At 43.4% G+C, this 23529-nt stretch overlaps 1 protein-coding gene and 1 non-coding gene across 2 annotated transcripts in view; both read left to right on the top strand.

Moving 5' to 3' along the window:
* Nucleotides 1-23324, top strand: part of LOC124594058 — a 40887-nt gene extending 17563 nt beyond the window's left edge. The window contains exons 4-6 of the mRNA XM_047132407.1: nucleotides 9538-9720; nucleotides 9808-9911; nucleotides 21362-23324. Of these exons, the coding sequence (XP_046988363.1) occupies nucleotides 9538-9720; nucleotides 9808-9911; nucleotides 21362-21713 (639 nt within the window). The 3' untranslated portion in view covers nucleotides 21714-23324. The remainder of the gene's footprint in view (nucleotides 1-9537; nucleotides 9721-9807; nucleotides 9912-21361) is intronic.
* Nucleotides 1032-1150, top strand: LOC124597359. Its single transcript, XR_006978527.1, has one exon. It is a non-coding gene; the product is annotated as a 5S ribosomal RNA (ribosomal RNA).
* Nucleotides 23325-23529: the final 205 nt, after the last annotated feature.

Genomic DNA, 23529 nt, shown 5'->3' with positions numbered 1-23529 from the left:
ACTTTTTTTTTTAGTGTTTGTTTTTCGTAATTCAAATGTGTATATACACACACACACACACACACATATATATATATATATATATATATATATATATATATATATATATATAAGTTGTTGAAAGTCGTTTGTCGTGGAAAAACTGGCGACTTCGAACATCATTATGTTTTCCGCAAACAAAGTTGTATTTCACAAATGTTACTAATTGTCTTCACAATGTTAACCACGTATAGTTAAGGGAAGACGTAGAAACGATATTCCGAAACGAATACGTATAGCGTAAGTCAAACGTTCGAATTGGAATAGAGACCCCACGAACACAAATTTGCTGTGGCAGGTATGAAATATAAACTCCGTTACTCGCTCGTTACACTTGAAGGACAGATGTTGAATGGGCCGAAACGAGCTGCCGCATAACAGCGTAGTAACCTGCTAACTTCGAAAGAAGGTAGATGCGGTCCCTAGCGCAACTTATAACATCGTTAAAAATCAGTGCGGACGTGGGAGCTTTGGTACAGCCTGTTAAACAAACAGAAAAACCGAGCGCTTACCGCTGCGCCACGACGCTGTAGAAAATCATTAATCGTAGAGAGTATTTCACCGCAACGGTTTCTTTTAACTGTCGATTTTCTCGACAACGGCTGAGAAGTGCATCTTGGTGCTTGGCCACATTACACCTCTGGCCATGAGCTTTTATTATGCGCAGTATGAATCGAATCTGAATTTCACAATTGGCGGCCTCCCCTTGTAAGTAAAATCCAGGAAAGATGCCGGGATGATAATAACAGGTCGAGTACTATGGTTGAGCGTGAGATGTCCACAGTCAGAGGCGCTAGAGACTCGGTGGGAGGACAGTGAGCTGTGCGCATACGCAACACGAATAGGGAAGAGCTATGGACAATCATCACCTCTCCACTTATTACGTCAGTAGTTCAGATTGTAGCGTCGGCGTCAGCTAGGACGCTTGCAAGCTGCTGTATCTTTTGCCGCGCGGGATTAGCCGAGCGGTTTGATTCAATATATAAAATCAAGCCAACGGCCATACCATGTTCAATACACCGGTTCTCGTCCGATCACCGAAGTTAAGCAACATCGGGCCCGGTTAGTACTTAGATGGGTGACTGCCTGGGAACACCGGGTGCTGTTGGCTCCATCTCATGCCGGCACGGTAGCGCAGCGTGTTCGGTCAGAGGGTTAGCAGCCCTCTGTAAAAAAAAAAAAAAAAACTTAGTTAATCGATCAACAACGAACACAAACGGATGCCTTACGACGTCCGCCCCGAGCCGATGCAACGAACAAAAACGAACAAAATTGGATTTAAAAAAAAAAGAAAAAAAAGCGGTCTAGGGCGCTGTAGTCATGGACTGTGCGGCTGGTCCCGGCGGAGGTTCGAGTCTTCCCTCGGGCATCGGTGTGTGTCTGTCCTTAGTATAATTTAGGTTCAGTAGTGTGTAAGCTTAGGGACTGATGACCTTGGCAGTTGTGTCCCATAAGATTTCACACACATTCGAATTATTTTTTTTTTTTTTTTTTTTTTTTTTGCTGTATCTTTTGGTGAGCGCATATACACGTGAGGTCTGCCTGCTACTCGCAGCAGTAAATTAACAGGATGGCCTTCTTCTCAGAAGAGCTGCGGAGTTAGGGCTTTCCTGACTAAGCCTCCAATCTAGTAATTTGTTTCCTTGCCCTCCCTCGTAACTACTTTTGTTTTACTGCATCAAATGAGTTCTTGTGCTTATCTCATTTGTGCTTTATCCTGTTATGATGATCACAGTATCACTATTTCACGTAACGTCACTAGCGAACTGGCCGACTGATGATAGCTGGTCGTCTCTGTGGAGGCTAAATATGCATACGATTCCACGCCAGAGTCATATTCACAAAGAAATTGTTGATTCCGTATCGCTAGCTCCAAGCATCCCTGTCTTGTAAGGAAAATGGAATATCTCAAAGAATATTGTTTCGGAAAATATGCACGAAAAACACACACTGATACAACTTACAGTCGTAATAACTGACTAAATGATAGTACACACGAATAAATAAATTACTTATTACATGATCCTGTATTAGGTTACGATGTTGCGATAAAAGCGACCGCAGGTCACTGTCGTTGACTGCATTGCTTTTAATCATAACATTAACAGTGGAATATGGTGCTTGAGATGCACAAATATCTATGAGCGACAGTTTAATCAAGTGCAGTTTGTTTCTGATTTAAGAGGAACTTTCACTTTAAGTGAGTTCCGTTCTTAGCTTCAGCTGTCCAAGAACCGAGCTATGTTCGGGTTTTGATATTCCGCATTGCGTCCAAACATCTCCAGTCCCAAAGCTTCTATTAGCGAAACTAGGGCAGCCTAAATTTGGATGGCTCGACGACAATTTAGATCCTGTTCCTCTCTAGTGCGGGTCGAGGGGCTTAATGACTCTTCCATCCCACGCGATTCTGCAAAGCAATTGTTCTAGCTATGCGAGTGATCGCAAGAATTCTTTGCCGTTACGTTCTCCTCTTCGTACGTGGTAGGCGTATTTTCTTTATAAACACAATAAATATATAACGTAACAGTTTCTCTGAATTTTCACTCTACAACGACAGATGCTAAGCCCGTATCTCTACATACGAGGTGACTCCGTCACGATGTTACAAAATTTTAGAGATAATGGATAACGGTAAATATATCAGTTTGAGGGGCCGTGGTCCGGAAACGTCCAAGTCGAAAGCCATAAGCGAATGTCGTTGTGATACCGCTAACAGTGGAATACATGTATCGTCAATGTTGTTGCTACGACTGTAGAGTAGGCAACTTTCATAGGTGGTAGAACAGACAGAGAAGATAAATAACGGCCAAAATTCTTATCTTAAGAGATATGAGCACTTGTTCATCTTCGAAACTGTGAAACACATCACATTGGTTTCCATGTTTTTCGAGGCGATGGTATGCACAAAAACAAGAAAACAGTGTCCAGTAAATATAGGCTCTAAAACGCATTCCTTAAGAGCTATGAGCACTTTTTCATCTTCGCTACTGTGAAACACATCTTTTCTACTGAAAAAATGTCCATAACTCTAAAGGTGTGCATTTTAGAACTCAGATTTACTAGTCATTTCTTCTTATCTCGCTCCATATTACTTCCTCGAAAAATACTGACACCAAAGACCTTGCAGTAGATATGTTTCACCCTAACGAAGGTGTTATAGAGCTCATGTATACAAGACTTTTTTTGTTTTGGCCCACACTACAACTCAGAAAATTGCCTACCCTACAATTTTTGCAGCAACCGTACCGAAACATGTATTTCACTGTCAGAGGTATCAGAACAACTTTAACTCATGGCTTTCAACTCGGCTATTTCCGGACCAGGGCCCCTTACCTCGAATTCATAAATTTACCCTTTTCTGTCATGACCGAAAATTTGTACCATCATCACGGAATTACCTTGTATAACTAATTTTTCGCCCAATAAAGGAAACAGCTTAAAACTGTCGAACTAAAATTCCACCCCGTAAACCTGTCTTTCATGAACTTTTAACTTCATATTAAGCCACTATAGACGTCTCATGGACTGACTCGAAATCTCCAAGTTTTTATTAAGTATTCTACGTAACTTCAAAGCATTCCATATGGCCTTTGAAATTTGGTAGTGAAAGAGATGAATTCACTGATGTTTCATTCTCCACTTGTAATTTCGCAGAGATTAACCGTATTCAGAATTTATATGTTTTCAATATCAAACTATGTCTTGTTCGTAAGTATGTGATTTCATACGTAAAGAAAAGAAATACGCCGCGTCGGATAAGATGGAAACGAAATGCTCCATTGGAACGACGCCAGCATACATACAGCTTCAGCAGTACAACAGCATAAACAGGCCCACACTGCTCTGTGTATCGTCTTTGCATTCTTACACACAAACATACACACACACACACACACACACACACACACACACAAACACACACAGGCCTACACTGCTCTGTGTATCGTCTTTGCATTCTTACACACAAACATACACACACACACACACACACACACACACACACACACACACACAAACACACATACAAACATTAGACTTCCTTATTTTTGACACAGACGTATTCTCCCAGAAACAAATAAAAATAGCTCCAATCCTCCTGTCCCGATCAAGGTACTGGGAGGTCGCCCTTGACTGTAATACAAATCTTGGAACGTCAAACCTGCTTCAATACATTCTGATTCAGGCGTCCCTCTGCCCTACTCCCAGCTTGTTGGAATGTGACTGAAAATAATCTATTTGCATAATGGATCGGATCTAAACTGCTCGGATTTGTACATTAGTGCAAAAAATTAAAACGGTAAAAAATTAAGAACTTTGTATTTTCTCTGTGCTGCTACTCCACGTGCGTTAAATGAATGAGACATCTTAATAGCTAAATTTATTGTTCTGCATATCCATTCAATATGTGACCATCTTTCTTTCAAGGCTCTGGAAAAAAAAGTAGAACTATTACCCTAGCAACTTGGTGAACCATACCTAATTTCTAACCATGTCATTTATCTTTCAGCGAATTATAGTCCCAATCTGATGTAGCCAAGTATAATAAGTATCAGTTTTTAATCAATTGTTAATCTGCCATTTAGAGTCGGTGGTTAGCCACGAACTTGCGCAAAAAACAACGACCAGTTCATGTTTAAACAGAGAAATTCTAATAGCTAGTGGTAAAAACAATACTTTCTCTGACATTACTTACTGAATTTAGAAAAATGAACCTATCGATGTGGCGCAGTCTTTGGCTTAATAGATCTGCAATTCAGAGGCGGAGTTTCAAACTACCGTCAGACCACCCGGTTTCAAGTTTTCCTTAAATTGGCTAAACTAATACCGGGATGGTTCCTATGAAAACGACACAGGCCTTCCCCAGCCTCCTTCCATTTCGAGGTTATACTCTGTCTCTGCACGGTGTACCTTAATCTTGGATAATGATACTCCGTTGAATTTATCACTTTCATAGCTAAGGCCCTGAATTTCTAAAGCTCCACTGAAAAAATGTTGATACTAATAATTCTATATTAACTTCGCTATGACACGAAACTATATGTCATTTACTGGGAACTGTCTTTACGACACCTCAAAATCTTCCGAAAGTATTTGAAGTGAACAACTTTGGTCCTCTTTATCTATCTTCACTGTACAATCTGTGATAGAGGACACGCTGTATTCCAAGATTATTTTCCTCGCTTCCTGTTACGTTCGCGTGTGGTATGTAAGAAGAATAGTTATCAGGGACTGTCTGTAGAAGCTCGAATCCTTTTAATTTTATCGCCGCAACGACACTGGAGAAAGTAATGTGTCTCTTGACTCGATAGAGCGTCTGCCACGACAGATAACTGGGCTCTCACTCTCCCTCTCGTTCTCGTTCCCAACCCGAATCGGGCAATTGTTCTCTGAAACTTAGCTATCTCTTCCGTTAATCCAGCTTGGTAAGACTTTCAGACGGATAAACAATACTCAAGGACTTATCAAAAGGCGGTTCCATAAATGACCTCTGTCGTCGGTGAGTAACTCTTTCTTAATATCCATTGTCTAATATCGTAGTGACATGTGGATCACCACTGCAGCAAGATTTTTGCAACTATTTCACATTCAACCGCTCCATACACGTACCGGTACTTCGAGGTAATCGATGATTGTGATCTATCCCAATGATTGATCGCCAAATTGTGTTATGAAAAGAAATTGCATCTTTTCATCTAATTTGTTCCATTGCATTACATTACATTTATTTATTTATGTTTAGGCTTACGATGTAAGAGCACATAGCACACACGAGTCCAGCGTTCTGGTCAGAGGGCCTCAGTTTGTTGTACTCTCTCTCTCTCTCCCTCTCCCCCTCCACCCCCCCCCCCCCCCCCCGAAACACAAATACGCTACTGGCCATTAAAATTGCTACTTGCTACACCAAAAAGAAATGCAGATGATAAACGGGTGTTCATTGGACAAATATATTATATTAGAACTGACATGTGATTACATTTTCACGCAATTTGGGTGCATATATCCTGAGAAATCAGTACCCAGAACAACCACCTCTGGCCGTAATAACGGCCTTGGTCCGCCTGGGGATGGAGTCAAACAGAGCTTGGATAGCGTGTACAGCTACAGCTAGCTGCCCATGCAGGTTCAACACGATACCACAGTTCATCAAGAGTAGTGACTGGTGTATTGTGACGAGCCAGTTGCTCGGCCACCATAGACCAGACGTTTTCAATTGGTGAGAGATCTGGAGAATGTGCTGGCCAGGGCAGCAGTCGAACATTTTCTGTATCCAGAAAGGCCTGTACCGGACCTGCAACATGTGGTCGTGCATTATCCTGCTGAAATGTAGGGTTTCGCAGGGATCGAATGAAGGGTAGAGCCACGGGTCGTAACACATCAGAAATGTAACGTCCACTGTGCAAAGTGCTGTCAATGCGAACAAGAGGTGACCGAGACGTGTAACCAGTGGCATCCCATACCATCACACTGGGTGATACGCCAGTATGGCGATGACGAATACACGCTTCCAATGTGGATTCACCGCGATGCCGCCAAACACGGATGCGACCATCATGATGCTGTAAACAGAACCTGGATTCATCCGAAAAAATGACGTTTTGCCATCCCTGCACCCAGGTTCGTCGTTAAGTACACCATCGCAGGCGCTCCTGTGTGTGATGCAGCGTCAAGGGTAACCGCAGCCATGGTCTCCGAGCTGATAGTCCATGCTGCTGCAAACGTCGTCGAACTGTTCGTGCAGATGGTTGTTGTCTTGCAAACGTCCCCATCTGTTGACTCAGGGATCGAGACGTGGCTGCAAGATCCGTTACAGCCATTCGGATAAGATGCCTGTCATCTCGACTGTTAGTAACACGAGGCTGTTGGGATCCAGCACGGCGTTCCGTATTACCCTCCTGAACCCACCGATTCCATATTCTGCTAACAGTCATTGGATGTCGACCAACTCGAGCAGCATTGTCACGATACGATAAACCGCAAACGCGATAGGCTACAATCCCACCTTTATCAAAGTCGGAAACGTGATGGTACGCATTTCTCCTCCTTACACGAGGCATCACAACAACGTTTCACCAGGCAACGCCGGTCAGCTGCTGTTTGTGTATGAGAAATCGGTTGGAAACTTTCCTCATGTCAGCACGTTGTAGGTGTCGCCACCGGCGCCAACCTTGTGTGAATGGTCTGAAAAGCTAATCATTTGCATATCACAGCATCTTCTTCCAGTCGGTTAAATTTTGCGTCTGTAGCACGTCATCTTCGTGGTGTGGCAATTTTAATGGCCAGTAGTGTAGAACTTGCCACCAGCACTACTTGTGCCACAGATGCCTACGATTTTAGTAATAATGGTAATAACAATGATAAATTGTTTGATTACTACAAAATGCGTAAGAATAATATTTCTTTTCATCAGTTCTTAGTACATCTCAACTTCCAAGACACTGAAATTCAGAGAAATACAACATTTGAAAAGCAGTCTTCCGAAATACGTTTGCTATGCAATTACTTTAAGAATTATAAGAGAAACGGATTTGCATAATTTCGACAATGTCGTAATTTACACACTGTAAAATAATCGTGCGCATTCACCATTATCACTATGTCCTTTAGTAGAACGATTGCGAACGCAGGTATTCAAGCTGCGCGAGTGTGTAAATAGTATGAAAGCTGTTTCCTTCAGTCTTTTTCGCCTACCATTGGGCAAGTCATCCTTTCGGTGATTTTTTGGGTAGTGAATGATGTTTTCCTTCCTGACTTGCCTTACTCAGCTTCCGATGATTTGCCAGTTCTATCTGTTGGCTCATGAACTGTCTCGAATTTGTCGTTGATAGCTGCTACCTGTGAATATGTGCCTTTCATTGTCTGGACTGCAGGCCCTTTCATGTGGGCAGACCCTCTCGCAAGCAATTGAAAACCATTCTATGATAAACGTAGCTGCAAATTTCAAGAATTCCTTGCATTTTTGAGACTCTCAGTCTTCAGTCTACTGCATTTTAGCCGTTTTCTATTAGGTCGCTTTCTTTATTGTCTTTCTGACTATTACAAATATTGCAGTTGGTTTCAAACTAACTTCCCTATGAGCTAGTGACTTGAAATTCTAAACATAACTCAGAACTGAGTGACAATGCAATATTAACTCACTTTCTTGGCTGTATGATCCAGCTGGCCCTTATAAGGGTGGGGGTAGGGTAAAAAGGGTTGGTAATAATTTTGGAAATTTCTGGTAGGTTCCTATGGGACCAAACTGCTGAGGTCATCAGTGCCGAGGCTTACACACTATTTAATCCAACTTAATCTATCTTACGGTAAGGACAACACACACACACACTCATCCCCCAGGGAGGACTCGAGCCTTCGAGGGAGGGGGGATAGCGAACCGTGGCAAGGCGCCATAGACCACGCTGCTACTCCGCGCGGCCGGCTGTTGTAATACTCGACGTCTCGGCTGCCCTGCAGGGATTGCGTAATGTGTGTGTAGTGTCACAATGCGTTCCATGCAGCATACGTCGAACTCGATGACGGCTGCTGGGCGTCATTGCCACATTTGCTATGCTAGTATCATCTCTATAGTGCTGGCCTCACGGCGCCGCAAGCTGCACTATGAAACTATTCGCCCCATGGCTCTCCCTTCAGTGTGTATTCGCTGCGCTTTCATATTGTTCTCATTATATTCCGTTGGTTTAATCTGAAATTTCGGTACACCTTATGTTTCCGCTCTTTGAACTTCGTTACTCTGCTATGTTGTCCGTGTCATACATTTTCTCCTCGTTGTTGTCCTTTTCACCCCTGGCCAGTCGGCCGGTCTCTGCTGATTTTTGAGCTGTTTCAGGTCCTTGTCAGATTCTGGTCACAATAAACTGCAACAATACAAAAATTTCACACACACATGACTATAAAGCGTAAAATAATGATTTGAAGTAAAATAATTTTTAATTTAACACGTTTTTAAGTTGTACTAAAACGAATAAAGTGATGTTTCCTATCCCCACACATATACCTTACGCCTTACAGACGGTTCTGAACATCTGTGATAGTGAATTTTTAATAGCTGTGAAAGTACATAAAATATTTATAACGAAAAACATGGGGCACATGCAAGAGATTCATGAATAAATTATCTGTTTCGTGTGCCCCATGCCTTTCGTTATAAATCTTACAAATATTTTGATAGATATTAAAAATTCTTATTATAAATTTTCTGAACTGTCCGTACGGTGTTGGTGATCTGTATGGGATAGGAGAAATTATTTTATATTTTATGGTCGATATAAAAACGTGTTGCATTAAAAAATTATTTTATTTTAAGGAATTATTCGAAAGATGGCTGAGAAATTTGGTAATTTACATATACTCAAATACAAAAGCTTTTATTAAAAAGTTTTTGGAGGGCTGAGTCATGATATCTCACCCCCACGCCTCCTTTGATCCGTTAATCTGCTCCTGGGTAAGAATTTTCTACGAGCGTATTAAGGCCTGCCACTGACATCAGCGTGACGTGTGCAGGTTATCCCGCACCGGCGCTACATGCTGGAGTCCGGCCGCGGGCTCGGCGGGGGCAGCACGTCGCGGCTGCCGCCCCCGGAAGACCACTGCCGGTCGCCGCCGCCGCCGCCGCCGTGCCTGAGCCGGTCGCACCAGGACCTGCGCTCCGCGGGCGGCTGCTTCCACGCGCCCGTGCCCGCCCCCGCGCCGCCCTACCACCGCCACCTCTACCACCACCACACTCTGCCTCCGCCGCCGCCGCACTACCACCGCTACCACGCGCACGTAGACGACGACTGCGGTCCCACGCCCCCTCCGCCTCCGACGTTGCACCACCACGGCCACCACCACCACCATCACCACCATCATCACCAGCGAGAGCTTTCAACTTCAAGGTTTATATTCCACAAGTATCACATTCTCATAACAAAAGCCTACGGAGGACGTTCTACAGGGTGAAAAGTATTTAAACCGACAAACTCTGGGAGGTTGTAGGGGACATCAAATCAAATATTTTTCCCAAATGTCATTTTTTGCTATGAGGATTATTTAAACCGGTGGAGGCCGTATTACGCTCTTCAGTTATTAGAGGCCGTAGTACGATCTTCAGTTCCAGGCAACTGCTGTCCACCAGTGCAGTAGTGCATTGTCTCTGTTTACTAATGGAGCGATACACCTGGAGTGAGTACACTCACATGGTTGGTGCGTACTACGTAGCACACTACAACGGACGAGCTGCACGGATGGTTTATCGACAACAATATCCTAATCGCCGTATCACGCATCATACAACCTTTGCTGCTGTGTGCCAACGTCTGCGTGAGACCGGGTCATTTAGCGGATTACCTGGACAGGGGCGCCGTCGCACGGTAAGAACGCTGCAATTTGAGGAAGCTGTCTGGCAGCATGTGGAGCGGGATCCTTCAATCAGCACTCGTGCAATTGCACGTAACGTGGGGACAAATCAGACGAATGTAAGAACAGTCCTTCGAGAGCAATTGTTACGACCATTGCACTTAGAGCGTGTCCACAACCTGGGCCCAGTTGATTATTCACCCAGAGCACACTTTTCGCAGTGGTACCTGGAACAGTGTGAAATGCATCCTGCATTTCCATCCTCTGTGTTGTTTACCGATGAAGTAACTTTCGGGCGTGATGGAGTCTTCAACATGCACAATTCGCATGTTTGGAGTGAGGGTAACCCACATGCCACAGTTACTAGCGCTCATCAAGTGCGCTTCTTCGTTAATGTGTGGGTCGGCGTTGTTGGGGACTGTTTAATTGGGCCGCATCGGCTACCTAGGCCATTAAATGGCAGGCAACATTACAATTTTCTCGCCAGAGCATTCCCAGAACTGCTGGAAGACGTCCCGCTCCCTACAAGACAACGCATATGGTTTTAACATGACGGGGCGCCGGCACATTTCAGTCGTCGTGTGCGGCGATTCCTGGACCGACGGTTCCCAGGAATGTGGATTGGCAGAGGTGGTCCTGTTCCATGGCCTGCTCGATCCCCAGATATGTCCCCTCTGGACCTTTTGTGTGAGAAGAGATGCGCAATCCTGTTTACGCAACTCCTGTTGCATCAGAAGAGGATCTGGTTGCCCGGACACTAGCAGCAGCAGCAGGAACAAATCAGGATACTCTTGGGGTTTTTGCCCATGTCAGACGGAACATGATCCGATGGTGTAACCTTTGTTTACGTGTCAATGGAGGCATTTTTGAAAATCTACTGTAACTGAAATTGGGTTGTGTTAATGTGTTGTTTCTTGGTCATAAGAAAATGGAAAAGTGTTTGTTGGTTTCATTAATTTGCCGCCGTAGAAATCTTCCTCTACTGGTATAATACTCCTCATAGGAAAAAATGACATTAGGGAAAAATAGTTGTTTTTATGTCCCCTACAATCTCCCAGAGTTTGTCGGTTTAAATACTTTTCACCCTGTATAGTTACTCCGCTGAACACACATATGTTATGAAAGTGAACAGCAACTACTTCATCATTTGTCAAATACTACTCTAAAAAAATGCTGTCCTGAAGGTTCAAACATACACATTTAGTTGCTCGTTCGAGGGCTTGTGTAAATAATTAAGTGCCAAGGTTTTCGTGAGACAAGGATAATTCTGAACTACGAGTTATGATAAAGAATTCCGGTTTAACCCTTAACTCGCGAGTTGTGTCTCAGACCGAGCAAAACTTTTCGAACTCACTCTCCAAGGTCACTTCTGGCAGAAAGCTTAAGTAACTCCTCCGCCCATCCTGCAATGTCTTACTGTCGGTAGCATTATCGCCTTCTTTTTTGTTGTTGACACGTGTTGACACTTTTTGGGTCTCCTAGACCGCGAATCGTGAACTACGAACCTGTTTTCTCCACTATAGCACAAAATGTGTTCGCAGGATTGTGTCAGTGTTTACTGCCCTAAATTTCATGAAATTGTTGGTCTGTGGATGGAGTAAAATGGCAGCAATACAGATCAAGAAATACACGAAAAGACGACGCTTTTACAATAGCCAATGATCACAGCTCTTCTAGCGAAGGATCATTCAAAGGAAGAACTTCAGGCTAGTTGTGATGAGGACCTTTGTTTCTCCAGTAAAATATGCAAACTGTTAATTAAAGTCAAATATATTCTGAGTGATAGTAAAAAAATGTAGATCCTAGCATTTGTTGTCAGTTTCTTAGACTTTCTTCTTGTACCGATGGAGAGAACTTTTTATGCGCAAGTTTCAACCCGGGGATTTAGTTTTACATGAACAGTTACTTGCTAGATAATTGTCTAGAATTTAAAATTTAGGTCTGTAACAGTTTTTTATGTGTACTATCTGAAAAAGGCACAAAAGTATGTACTCCATGCTCTATTTAGTAAATAGAATCAACAATAAGTATTTAAACAACACACACATAATTACAAAAATAAATTTCATATAATTTAAATTAAATTTCGAATGATTTGCGCCCCAAATCTCCGTTAAACGTGGGGGTCCCACAGATACCACCTCGTACTAAACGTTGCAGAAAAATCACCTTGTTAGTTAAGGGTTAAAATGTATAAGTCCAACGAAGATAAATGAAGGCTAGATTCCACACTGACGTTTCCTCTCACTCGTCCCGACAGCCTAAAAATAAAATGCTAACAATAAGTGTGCTTGTGGATCCATCGAGAATCAATTAGCGCTTAAGGTATCCAAGAACTTCTAGTACCAACTAGAGTGCGGAAAAAATTCATAAACAATTTCCGATTAACGGGGTCGAGCTCTTTGACATTTCAGAGAGATTGTTAAGCCGCACTTAAAACATTTAATCGAACTGTTAATATGAAAAACATTTCTGCTGGAAAATTACAGCTTCTGCCAACTATTGACTTAAAACGCATACGAATGTACAGCGCACAAGTATGTTTTGCCTTTGTGGCTGATTAAAACCATCTAAGCTATCGCAGCACTAATCACGATCGATCTTCATAGCTTCAATTTTGTCAGCACTTCTATTTTCGAAAGTTCACGGAAACTCTCTTCAATACGTCGCAGAACTATTACTCCAGGTTTTGATGGAAAGGATAAACATGGCTGTTCAATGGTTTACATCTATGATCTTCCTAAATAACAATTGCTGAAATATTTCAAAGGTTATGTGATTTCGGGAGCTACGGACGAAACATCTGATTTACGTGACAACAACCTAAGTAATATATCATAGCAATTTATTGGGAAGCAAAACTCAGCTTGATAAAGGTATTTTCGCCCACCCAACATTTGAGGATCTTCATAGTTGATTAGAACATTTTGTGGACCTTTGTGTGTACTATTTTCGCTCATTTATCATTTCCTATGTCTCTTTTTAATGAATTTTAATTTAGTTCGGTAACATATTACATAGTCTATTTGGACACTAACGACCACGATCTTGTGTGCCCTTAGACCGAGCGAGAACCAGCGTACGACTAGTGTGCTTCGCGTTCCAATGACGTCCCTGTCTCTTTCTCTTTATTGTGATAAGCTCGCGAAATTAAAATAAAAAGTCACAGAGATAATAATAATTTCAGGTACCTGTAAGTCATGTGGGAAGTGTTGAATAGAGACTGGAGGCTTGTTATGTTCCAGTGTGGCTATGGAGGCGCCTGTCTCGTTCGCAGTGTGTAATATGGGGTACAAAGACGATACAAGGTAAAGGCATAAATGCGGTTATTGCATTCTGGTGCTCCAATAATAATCATCTAAGATGGTCACAGAATTTGTAAGTCGACACTAGTTACCATATTAAGATTTATAAATGAAACTCTGGTCTACAGAGAACTAACAACTTATATGTGATCGAAAGCTGGTAATAATTGAATGCGACAGCTGGTGCATTACGTGCCTTGTAACACCAAGACAAGAATTCTGCAGAACGTCATTGCATGAACATCAGAAGCAGAACCATGTTCAAGGGGTTCTTAATTACTCTTGCCAACGAAGTTAACGACCGGCAATTAGTAACCAGCAATGAACCACAGAAATGGGAAGACGAATCGCACTCCCGTAACTTCTCTAGAGTGTCAGGTTGGATGAGTTGAACAGGAAATGCGCTCGAGCAGCGTTAATATTACAGGGTGACCATAAAAGAATGTCCCAGTTCCAATGGCGTATTACAGCATTTTAAGTTAGAATATTGGCAACAAATCGTACATCAAATTAAAGGTAAACTTACTTAGTTTTCCTTACAAATGTTCAATATGTGCATCTGTAGTTATGTGGCACACATCCAACCTTAAATCCAATTCCTCCCACAGTTTGGTTAACAAGTTCAAAAATGGTTCAAATGGCTCTGAGCACTATGGGACTCAACAGCTGTGGTCATAAGTCCCCTAGAACTTAAACCTAACTAACCTAAGGACATCACACACATCCATGCCCGAGGCAGGATTCGAACCTGCGACCGTAGCAGTCACACGGTTCCGGACTGCGCGCCTAGAACCGCGAGGCCACCGCGGCCGGCTAACAAGTTCAGCGTAATGGAAGCAATTCAGTTGCATGTCTGAACTCTGGCAAATCATTATGTAGCAGCGCACATGCAGATGCGGTCTTTTGCAAAGTCCCTGTGGAAAAATCACATGGCGTGAGGTTACGTGAACGTAGAAACCGGGAAATTGACCATTACGACCAATCCACTGGTCAGGGACTTCGACGCTCAACACCCTCGTACAAAGAGATGCTAATGAGGAGGGTCTCCATCTTGTTGCCAAATAAAATTTTCATGTTTTCCTAACTGGAGAAATAGCCATTCCTACGACGACAGCTTAAACGAAAAAAAAAAAAAATGCTCCGTACTCTTGATGTCAGGGCATAGTGCAGAAAATGTTTTTTTAGGGAATCTCTTGGACAATTTACAAGTTCATTACAATGTTCTGATCTCTACATATGAACATTGTGGGTATCTCATCACTGAACATCACACGATCAAGCAAGTCACCTCCCCGCGGCAAAACTTCTCTTGCAAAGTTATAAAGTACACCGTAGGCACCTGGCTTTAAATCATGTACCAACTGTAGCTGGTAATAGACACATACGTAAATGTTACCTTAAAACTTTCCACACTGTTATCTTTGGCAACTAAAGTTGAAGACTTTCTTTCAGAATACACTCTTTAGTGCTATGAATACGGCCGACATCCTCTTCAGACACTTTTTGGTCGTCCCATGTTCATCCCTTCTCACACACAAACACACACACACACATGTGGTCGTTTCAAACTGACTACACCATCGACAAATAGCTTTGCCACGAGGGGAGAGGCACAATTAAACTTTAAATCAAATGCATGTTGAGCTGAAATTAAAAGTTCACTCTTGGCAAACTGCAGAACACAAAACGATCTACATTAAGGGGTCGCCATTTTGAGTGTGTGCTACTGCGAGTGTGAAAATAACAAGGCATTACTCTCAGATGCGCTTATGCAAAACCCTTTGAACCAAGATTCTACAACGCTTACAGTTGATACCACTACAATTTACGACTGGTACATTCTTTTATGGGCGTCCTTTATTTGGAAACGTGACAGTCACCTAAAATGAACACGTCACTACGCTGAATAGGACTGCAGAAGCTTTGTAGCTGGTTGTTATGAACTGAACGAGTTTTTCGCTAGATTATACACGTCGCAATCACGGATTTTAGTAGTTGGGAGTACTTTCGATTTATTCTAAAATGACTCTTCTTAACTTATCCTTATTTTTTAAATCTGTTAATGAGCATAATAAAAGTTCTTTAATACAGTTTAAATTAGTAATCCTAGTTGCACTAGAGAATTTAGAGGCAGGAAAATACGAATTGATATAATTTTGTGGAGGACAGATCGTTACGTTACTTCCTTTAATAAGCTTCAGAAAGCTAAAAAAACTTTCGTTACTTGCTTTAATAGGCTTCAGAAAGCTAAGAAAACTAAAATAAGGCAAAAGGAAAAAAGTAATGGTGCTTTAAATTACACAAGGTATTGAGTAATTAAGTATCGACGTCAGGTACATGGGAAAGCTGCTCTGTTAATAAAGCTCAGGACATTTGCTCTCAGAGTTGTATTCATTTTCGTGTTGTATCTCCCTTCTCAGAAGGAAAAAAGCAGCGGAAAATTCGGGGTACTAGTATCTATGATCATGATCTTAATTGAGTCCTTATTCTACGAGTACACCGAGAAGTATCTTACTACGGAGACACATTTCGTCTCGCTGTGAGGTAGTTTAGCCCGCATCTCGTGGTCGTGCGGTAGCGTTCTCGCTTCCCACGCCCGGGTTCCCGGGTTCGATTCCCGGCGGGGTCAGGGATTTTCTCTGCCTCGTGATGGCTGGGTGTTGTGTGATGTCCTTAGGTTAGTTAGGTTTAAGTAGTTCTAAGTTCTAGGGGACTGATGACCATAGATGTTAAGTTCCATAGTGCTCACAGCCAATTGAACCATTTTTGAGAAAACCATTGAAGATTCTGTGATGTTTTACTTCTGCATCAAATGGTTAGTGTACAGAAGCATCCTTATCTCTGTACTGCTGGATCGAATTGAATAACTAGGTATCACTCCTAAAAATAATGGCTGTGAGCACTATGGGACTTAACATCTGTGGTCATCAGTCCCCTAGAACTTAGAACTACCTAAACCTAACTAACCTAAGGACATCACACACATCCATGCCCGAGGCAGGATTCGAACCTGCGACTGTAGTGGTCACGCGGTTCCAGACTGAAGCACCTAGAGCTGCACGGCCACACCGGTCGGGTATCACTTCTATGTTGCAATCTTAAAGCAGGAAGGAAGAATATCAAACCATGTCATCCAAGATGATGATTAAAATAATTGCACCCAGTGGGCTTATATTCACTGCTCTGCACGAGAAAAGTTCCAGGGCAATAACTTATATTGACAGACAGCGAAATCCTCCGAATTGGATCCATATTGAAATCTCTAACGCCGGCCGAAGTGGCCGTGCGGTTAAAGGCGCTGCAGTCTGGAACCGCAAGACCGTTACGGTCGCAGGTTCGAATCCTGCCTCGGGCATGGATGTTTGTGATGTCGTTAGGTTTAACTAGTTCTAAGTTCTAGGGGACTAATGACCTCAGCAGTTGAGTCCCATAGTGCTCAGAGCCATTTTTTGAAATCTCTAACAATATGCCATCGCGTGAAAAGTAACGTCTTTTGGCCCTGTATGTTTATCTCCCTACTAGTATTCTTCGAGTGGCCGCTGATAGACGTCGCCTTCTGTGTGTAATGATTCCGTCTGGCCTGGTGTATCCTGTTTCATGAAGCTGTGTAACTACTGTAAGGGCACTGAGTACTATACTCCCTGTTGTGAAGGACACCTACTTTACTGTTTACTCTAAACTTTTTCAGAGGTGCTTTACTGGTACAAATGGTGTGATGCAGCCTCTGTAGTTTTCTACATCTACACCTGTACCTGTGAAATGCTTGGCACTGCATACTTCTCATTTTACCATTTACTCCCATTCTGTTGGCATATTGAGCGCAAGTAGAATGATTGGTACAGTGCCGCGTCGCACACTGTAATTAGTCTAATCCTGTCTTCGAAGTCCCTATGGGAGCGATATGTAGGGGGCTGAAGTATACCTCTATATTCTTCAGTTAATACCGGTTATTGCATGTTTGTAAAAAAACTTTCGCCGGAAACTGTCGTCTGCCGATTCAAATGTCTCGTATGTCTGTGACACTATACCGTGAGTCAAACAAATCTGTGATCATTTGCGCTGCTCTTCTTTCTGTAATTCAGTATTTCCCGTTAGACCTATTGATATAGGTGCCATGCACCAGAACAACATTCAAGGATGGTTGGCACGGGTATTTTACTAGCAATCTCTTTTGTAGAGTGACAGCGTTTTCCCAGTATTCTTCCAATGAACTGAAGTTTTACGTGAATGTCTTGTGTCTGTTCTTGGACATGTCCGAAAGAATAGATACCATGTGGAATCCACAGATGTGTTACATACACTATTGGCCATTGAAATTACTACACTACGAAGATGACGTGCTACAGACGTGAAATTTAACCGACAGGAAGAAGACGCTGTGATATGCAAATGATTAGCTTTTCAGAGCATTCACACAAGGTTGGCGCGACACCTACAACGTGCTGACATGAGGAAACTTTCCAACCGATTTCTCATACACAAACAGCAGTTGACCGGCGTTGCCTGGTGAAACGTTGTTGTGATGCCTCGTGTAAGGAGGAGAAATGCGTACCATCACGTTTCCGACTTTGATAAAGGTCGGATTGTAGCCTATCGGATTGCGGTTTATCGTATCGCGACATTGCTGCTCGCATTGGTCGAGATCCAATGGCTGTTAACAGAATATGGAATCGGTGGGTTCAGGAGGGTAATACGGAATGCCGTGCTGGATCCCAACGGCCTCGTATAACTAGCGGTCGAGATGACAGGCATCTTATCCTCATAGCTGTAACGGATCGTGCAGCCACGTCTCGATCCCTGAGTCAACAGACGGGGACGTTTGCAAGACAACAATCATCTGCACGAACAGTTCGACGACGTTTGCAGCGGTCGCATCCGTGTTTGGCGTGAACGCACATTGGAAGCATGTATTCGTCATCGCCATACTAGCGTATCACCCAGTGTGATGGTATGGGGTGCCATTGGTTACACGTCTCGGTCACCTCTTGTTCGCACTGACGGCACTTTGAACAGTGGACGTTGTATTTCTGATGTGTTACGACCCGTGGCTCTACCCTTTTTCGATCCCTGCGAAACCCTACATTTCAGCAGGATAATGCACGACCGCATGTTGCAGGTCCTGTACGGGCCTTTCTGGATACAGAAAATGTTCGACTGCTGCCCTGGCCAGCACATTCTCCAGATCTCTCACCACTTGAAAACGTCTGGTCAATGGTGGCCGAGCAACTGGCTCGTCACAATACACCAGTCACTACTCTTGATGAACTGTGGTGTCGTGTTGAAGCTACGTGGGCAGCAGTACCTGTACAGGCCATCCAAGCTCTGTTTGACTCAATGCCCAGGCGTATCAACGCCGTTATTACGGCCAGAGGTGGTTGTGCTCGGTACTGATTTCTCAGGATCTATGCACCCTAATTGCGTGAAAATGTAATCACTTGTCAGTTCTAGTATAATATATTTGTCCAATGAATACCCGTTTATCATCTGCATTTCTTCTTGGTGTAACAATTTTAATGGCCAGTAGTGTGTTATATAAATTGCAAGTGGTGTTGGGGGGGGGGGGATAAAGGAAAGGGAGGGGAAGGAGCTAATGGTATAAGTTGCATCGGGAATTTGTACAAAATCAGTGGCGTCGAGTGCAAATGTGTGCCGGACTGGGACTCCAGCCCGAGGTCTCCCGCTTACTAGGCAGTTGCATTAACCACTGAGCCACCCGGACACAGTGTATATGCAAATGCAAAGACTATCTCAGCACGCGCCGCGGCCGACTCACATTCCCGTCTAGTGCCTCATATCATCAGTCCCCGTCCATGTCCTCCACTCTTGTTAATTTTAGATTCCCGCTGGAGGTCGAACGATTTGTCTGAATGAACAGGCATCTCGCATTCATATAACTTCACCTCAATGGGCATTGAATACCACAACCTTCAGTGTGGATGCGCATTTACGTTCGATCTCCAGCGGGAATCTAAAATTAGCGAACATGAAGGACATGCACGGGGACTGCGGGTAGGTGGCGCTAGGTCGGAATGTGAGTCGGCTGAGGAGCTGCCGAGACAGTCTGCCCAGCTGCGATAAACACTCTCTCTGGGATACGCAGTGGTTAACGCAGCTGCCTAACAAGAAGGAGAGCTTGGCTTCCAGTCACGTCCAGTAGACATTTTCACTCGTTGCTGCTGACTTCACACAAAATCCCAAAGCAGCTGGTATCATTAGCTTCTTCCCTTTGCCTTCCTTTCTCCCTCCTCCACCTTCAATTTATGTAATATGAGTCCAAGTCTGCCACCTGATTTATCTAGAGCTGAGTGTGTTTGATAATTCCATGTCACATCCCTACAGACTGTTACATCCAGATACTTGCATTAGTTTTTTGGGGTGCATAATTCTACATTTCTGCGCCCTTGAGGAAAGTTGTCAATCTTTGCACCGCTTTGAAATCCTGTCAAGATCTGATTGAATATGTCACTTTTTTCGATAGTACTTTAACTGTATCATCTGTGAGAGGACTGAGGCTACTAAAGGCTCTTATGTGTTAATATTGTCTGTCAGGTCATAAATGTACGAGGGTTGAAACTTAAAAGTGGCAACTATTTATTTACAGCTCGTGCTAAATATATACGTGTTTCGAAGTTTTACTGACCTTCAGAGTAGTCACTAGCATTCTGTATAACCCGTTGCCAGCGATGTGGAAGTCCTAGGATTCTCTTAGCAGTGCCAGTTGTGTTGACAGTTCGAGCGGCGCGGTCTCTTGCCCGACGAATTTGTAGCAATTCTGAAGTGAGTGCCGTGAAGTGTTTCCTTCAGTTTAGAAATCGAGTTGAACTTACGAGGGCTTAAGTCAGGGGAGTGCAGTAGGTGGTATAGCACTTAGCAGCCCCATCGTTCAAACAAATCGGTAACAACTTGCACTCTACGTGCTTGAACATTGTCCTGCAAACTGATGGTCAGGTCCTGCAGAAAGTGTCATCATTTCTGTCTCTGAGCTGGTCGTAGGCTGTGTTCCAAAAATGAACAGCATAGAGACAGAAGTGATGACACTTTCCGCAGGACCTGACCATCATTGTGCCGGACAGTGCTCAAGCACGTACAGTGCAAGCTGTTACTGATTTGTTTGACTGATGGGGCTGCTAAATGCTATACCACCTACTGCACTCCCCTGACTTAAGCCCTCGTAAGTTCAACTCGATTTCTAAACTGAAGGAAACACTTCACGGCACTCACTTCAGAATTGCTACAAATTCGTCGGGCAAGAGACCGCGACGCTCGAACTGTCAACACAACTGGCACTGCTAAGAGAATCCTAGGACTTCCACATCGCTGGCAACGGGTTATATAGAATGCTAGTGACTACTCTGAAGGTCAGTAAAACTTCGAAACACGTATCTGTTTTGTACGAGCGTAAATAAATAGTTGCCATTATTAAAGTTCCAACCCATGTATAACATAAACAACAAGGGTCCTAACACATTTCCCTGGGGCACGCGTGAAGTTACTTCTACATCTGTCGATGACTCTCCACGTAATATAACATGCTGCATACTCTCAGTCAAGAAATTCTTAAGCCAATCACCAGTTTCGTTTGATGTCATATATGATCGTTCTTTCGTTAATAAGCGTTGGTGTGGCATTGATGTTGAACCAAGTGCCACTGCAGGAAATAAAACTTCCCATCTGTCTCTTTGTAGCCGTTCGTCGTCCTTCTTCCCGCGTGACGCGACTACGAACACGGTGTCGACGACTGCGGACATCAACTCCTGCGCCGGCGACGAAGACGACGCAGAAGGCAGTGGGACACCTGGGGTGGTGTGCACTGCCGCCGGGCCCAATGGCGTCTCCACCGACGACGACGACGATGACGAGTACTCGCCGTCGCTGCAACACGAATTCGTCACGTTCGACTTGGACGACACGCAGCCGCAACTGCATCCGGCGCCGCAGCGAGTCATGGTCGACGAGCAGCAGCAAACTACCGTGTCGGCACTGCGGCCTAGAGGGGACTTCGGGTTAGACACTCTGCGTAGGACTACCCCCGTGTAGCCACCGGCGAACATTGCTCTTTGTCTGCAGAGTAGAGGGACTAGCGGTCGAGACGCTAAACCTCAGCCTTGACAAATTCGCTTCTCTCAACTTTACGTGAGCAGGAAAAATTCCTAGGTAGATCTGAGGACCAAACTGCAACTAGTGTCGTTGCGTATTACACAAAATGTACACTCGGAGAACGCCGTCACATTTACGCACGACACATGTTAACTCTCGGATATGCGGATTATAAGCGTTGTAAGTTGTCTGCAGTACCTGCAACAAAACACTTGTCATACAGGGTAAGCTATTGCGACCTAGAGTCAGAGTCGGTGAAGTACTTTTGGCGCGTAACAGTGTCGTGGTATAAAATACAGCGATAGTTGTATATTTACAACTGGACAGCTTCTCCACCAATAGTCAAATAACAATATCGGCCAGTCTAAAAATCAGATGATACAAATGGGAAGCCGGAGAGCAAATATTTTACTGATGGGGTACTTGTTTTCACAATTAAATCGGTTTTCAATAGTCAATCATATGAAAGCTTGTGCAATGACGAATTGCTTTCGTAATCGTTTCCTAGTGTCGTTTGCAATCGGGCAGTATTTTTCTGTTCACAGCGACGTTCGATTTGCAATCGCTGGCAATCTGGTCAGCGAGGCTACGGCCGTTCTCGAGGTTTTTACTGGGAGCCCGCTTGGCGTATACTGCACCCTCTCTAAGCTTTCTCGTTGTGATGAGTCGCTCCTCAGCATGAAACTAGTTTCTCTAGAGTGTGTGGGCCTACAGCATTCATCTGGGTGTTATAATAAGCTGATTTGTCACTTTTACAGGGATATATGCAAAGTCTGTGCTCTGCTAGGCGTTTGTTTCGTAGAACAGCCCGCGGTTGTCGCTAAGCTGAAACCTGGCGTGTAGGACTTAACAAGAAAAGTACTTCGCTACTCCTCATTCTTATCATTCAGTCATCACACGAACGGCCAAAGTGTGACGCCAGATGACAGCTGGATGGATGGGGAACTCAGTGGCATATATATGGCTAAAATTTACTCGCAGCTAAACATACGGCGAAAACTGCCTGCGACAATAGCAAAAACATTGGTTACTAATTTATGTTTAGCTTGGTGCGATTACACACCCAAAAATTTACTGATGTACTCTTGTTATATTTATATTTTCTTCAGATGCTATATTAGCACAGGATGGCCTTGATACGAAAACCCAAAAACTAGTTAAGTACAGAGGTCATTGTCTTCTTCTCCTTCTCTCTCTACGACAGACGGAAATTCACACCTAATGACATACGTTTACTTTAGGAAGCAGGCAGTTTTCTTTCTTCGGCACCAGTCCTTTATTTTCTGGCTGTGAGATCATCATTTGCGTTACACCCAATCAACATGCGGAACTCACCTCCTAAATTTTGATTCATTCGATCTCTCAAGTTTCGTTAATTCACTAGAGAAACTATTCAAAACTGAGAATGGAATGTTAATACTCTCCAAAATTGTGTTCTTTCCTTTTATGCAGTAATGGCCCACTGCTCAATCACATTCTAGAAGCAACGACCTGTTGGCAGCATTAAGTTTTAGTACTTCCTGAAGTCTGTCGCGGGTATAAAATGCTTTTTCTCATAGGAGTCACTGTCGAAGACAATGAGCAGCGAGATTGTAACACAAAACAAAGAAATCAGCTTTTTTCTGCAGATACACAAGAGAAATTCTGTGTAAATCAAACTATGATCATTTTTTTCGAAAATACCTCACAACATTCTTTCTGTTTCCGTAATTGAGAGTTTCCTTAAACCCGCTAAAAGAACTCTCCGAAGTCATGA

Source organism: Schistocerca americana, chromosome 2, assembly GCF_021461395.2.
Source record: "Schistocerca americana isolate TAMUIC-IGC-003095 chromosome 2, iqSchAmer2.1, whole genome shotgun sequence".
NCBI classification, from domain to species: Eukaryota; Metazoa; Arthropoda; class Insecta; order Orthoptera; family Acrididae; genus Schistocerca; species Schistocerca americana.
This window is presented reverse-complemented; position numbering and strand designations above follow the sequence as displayed.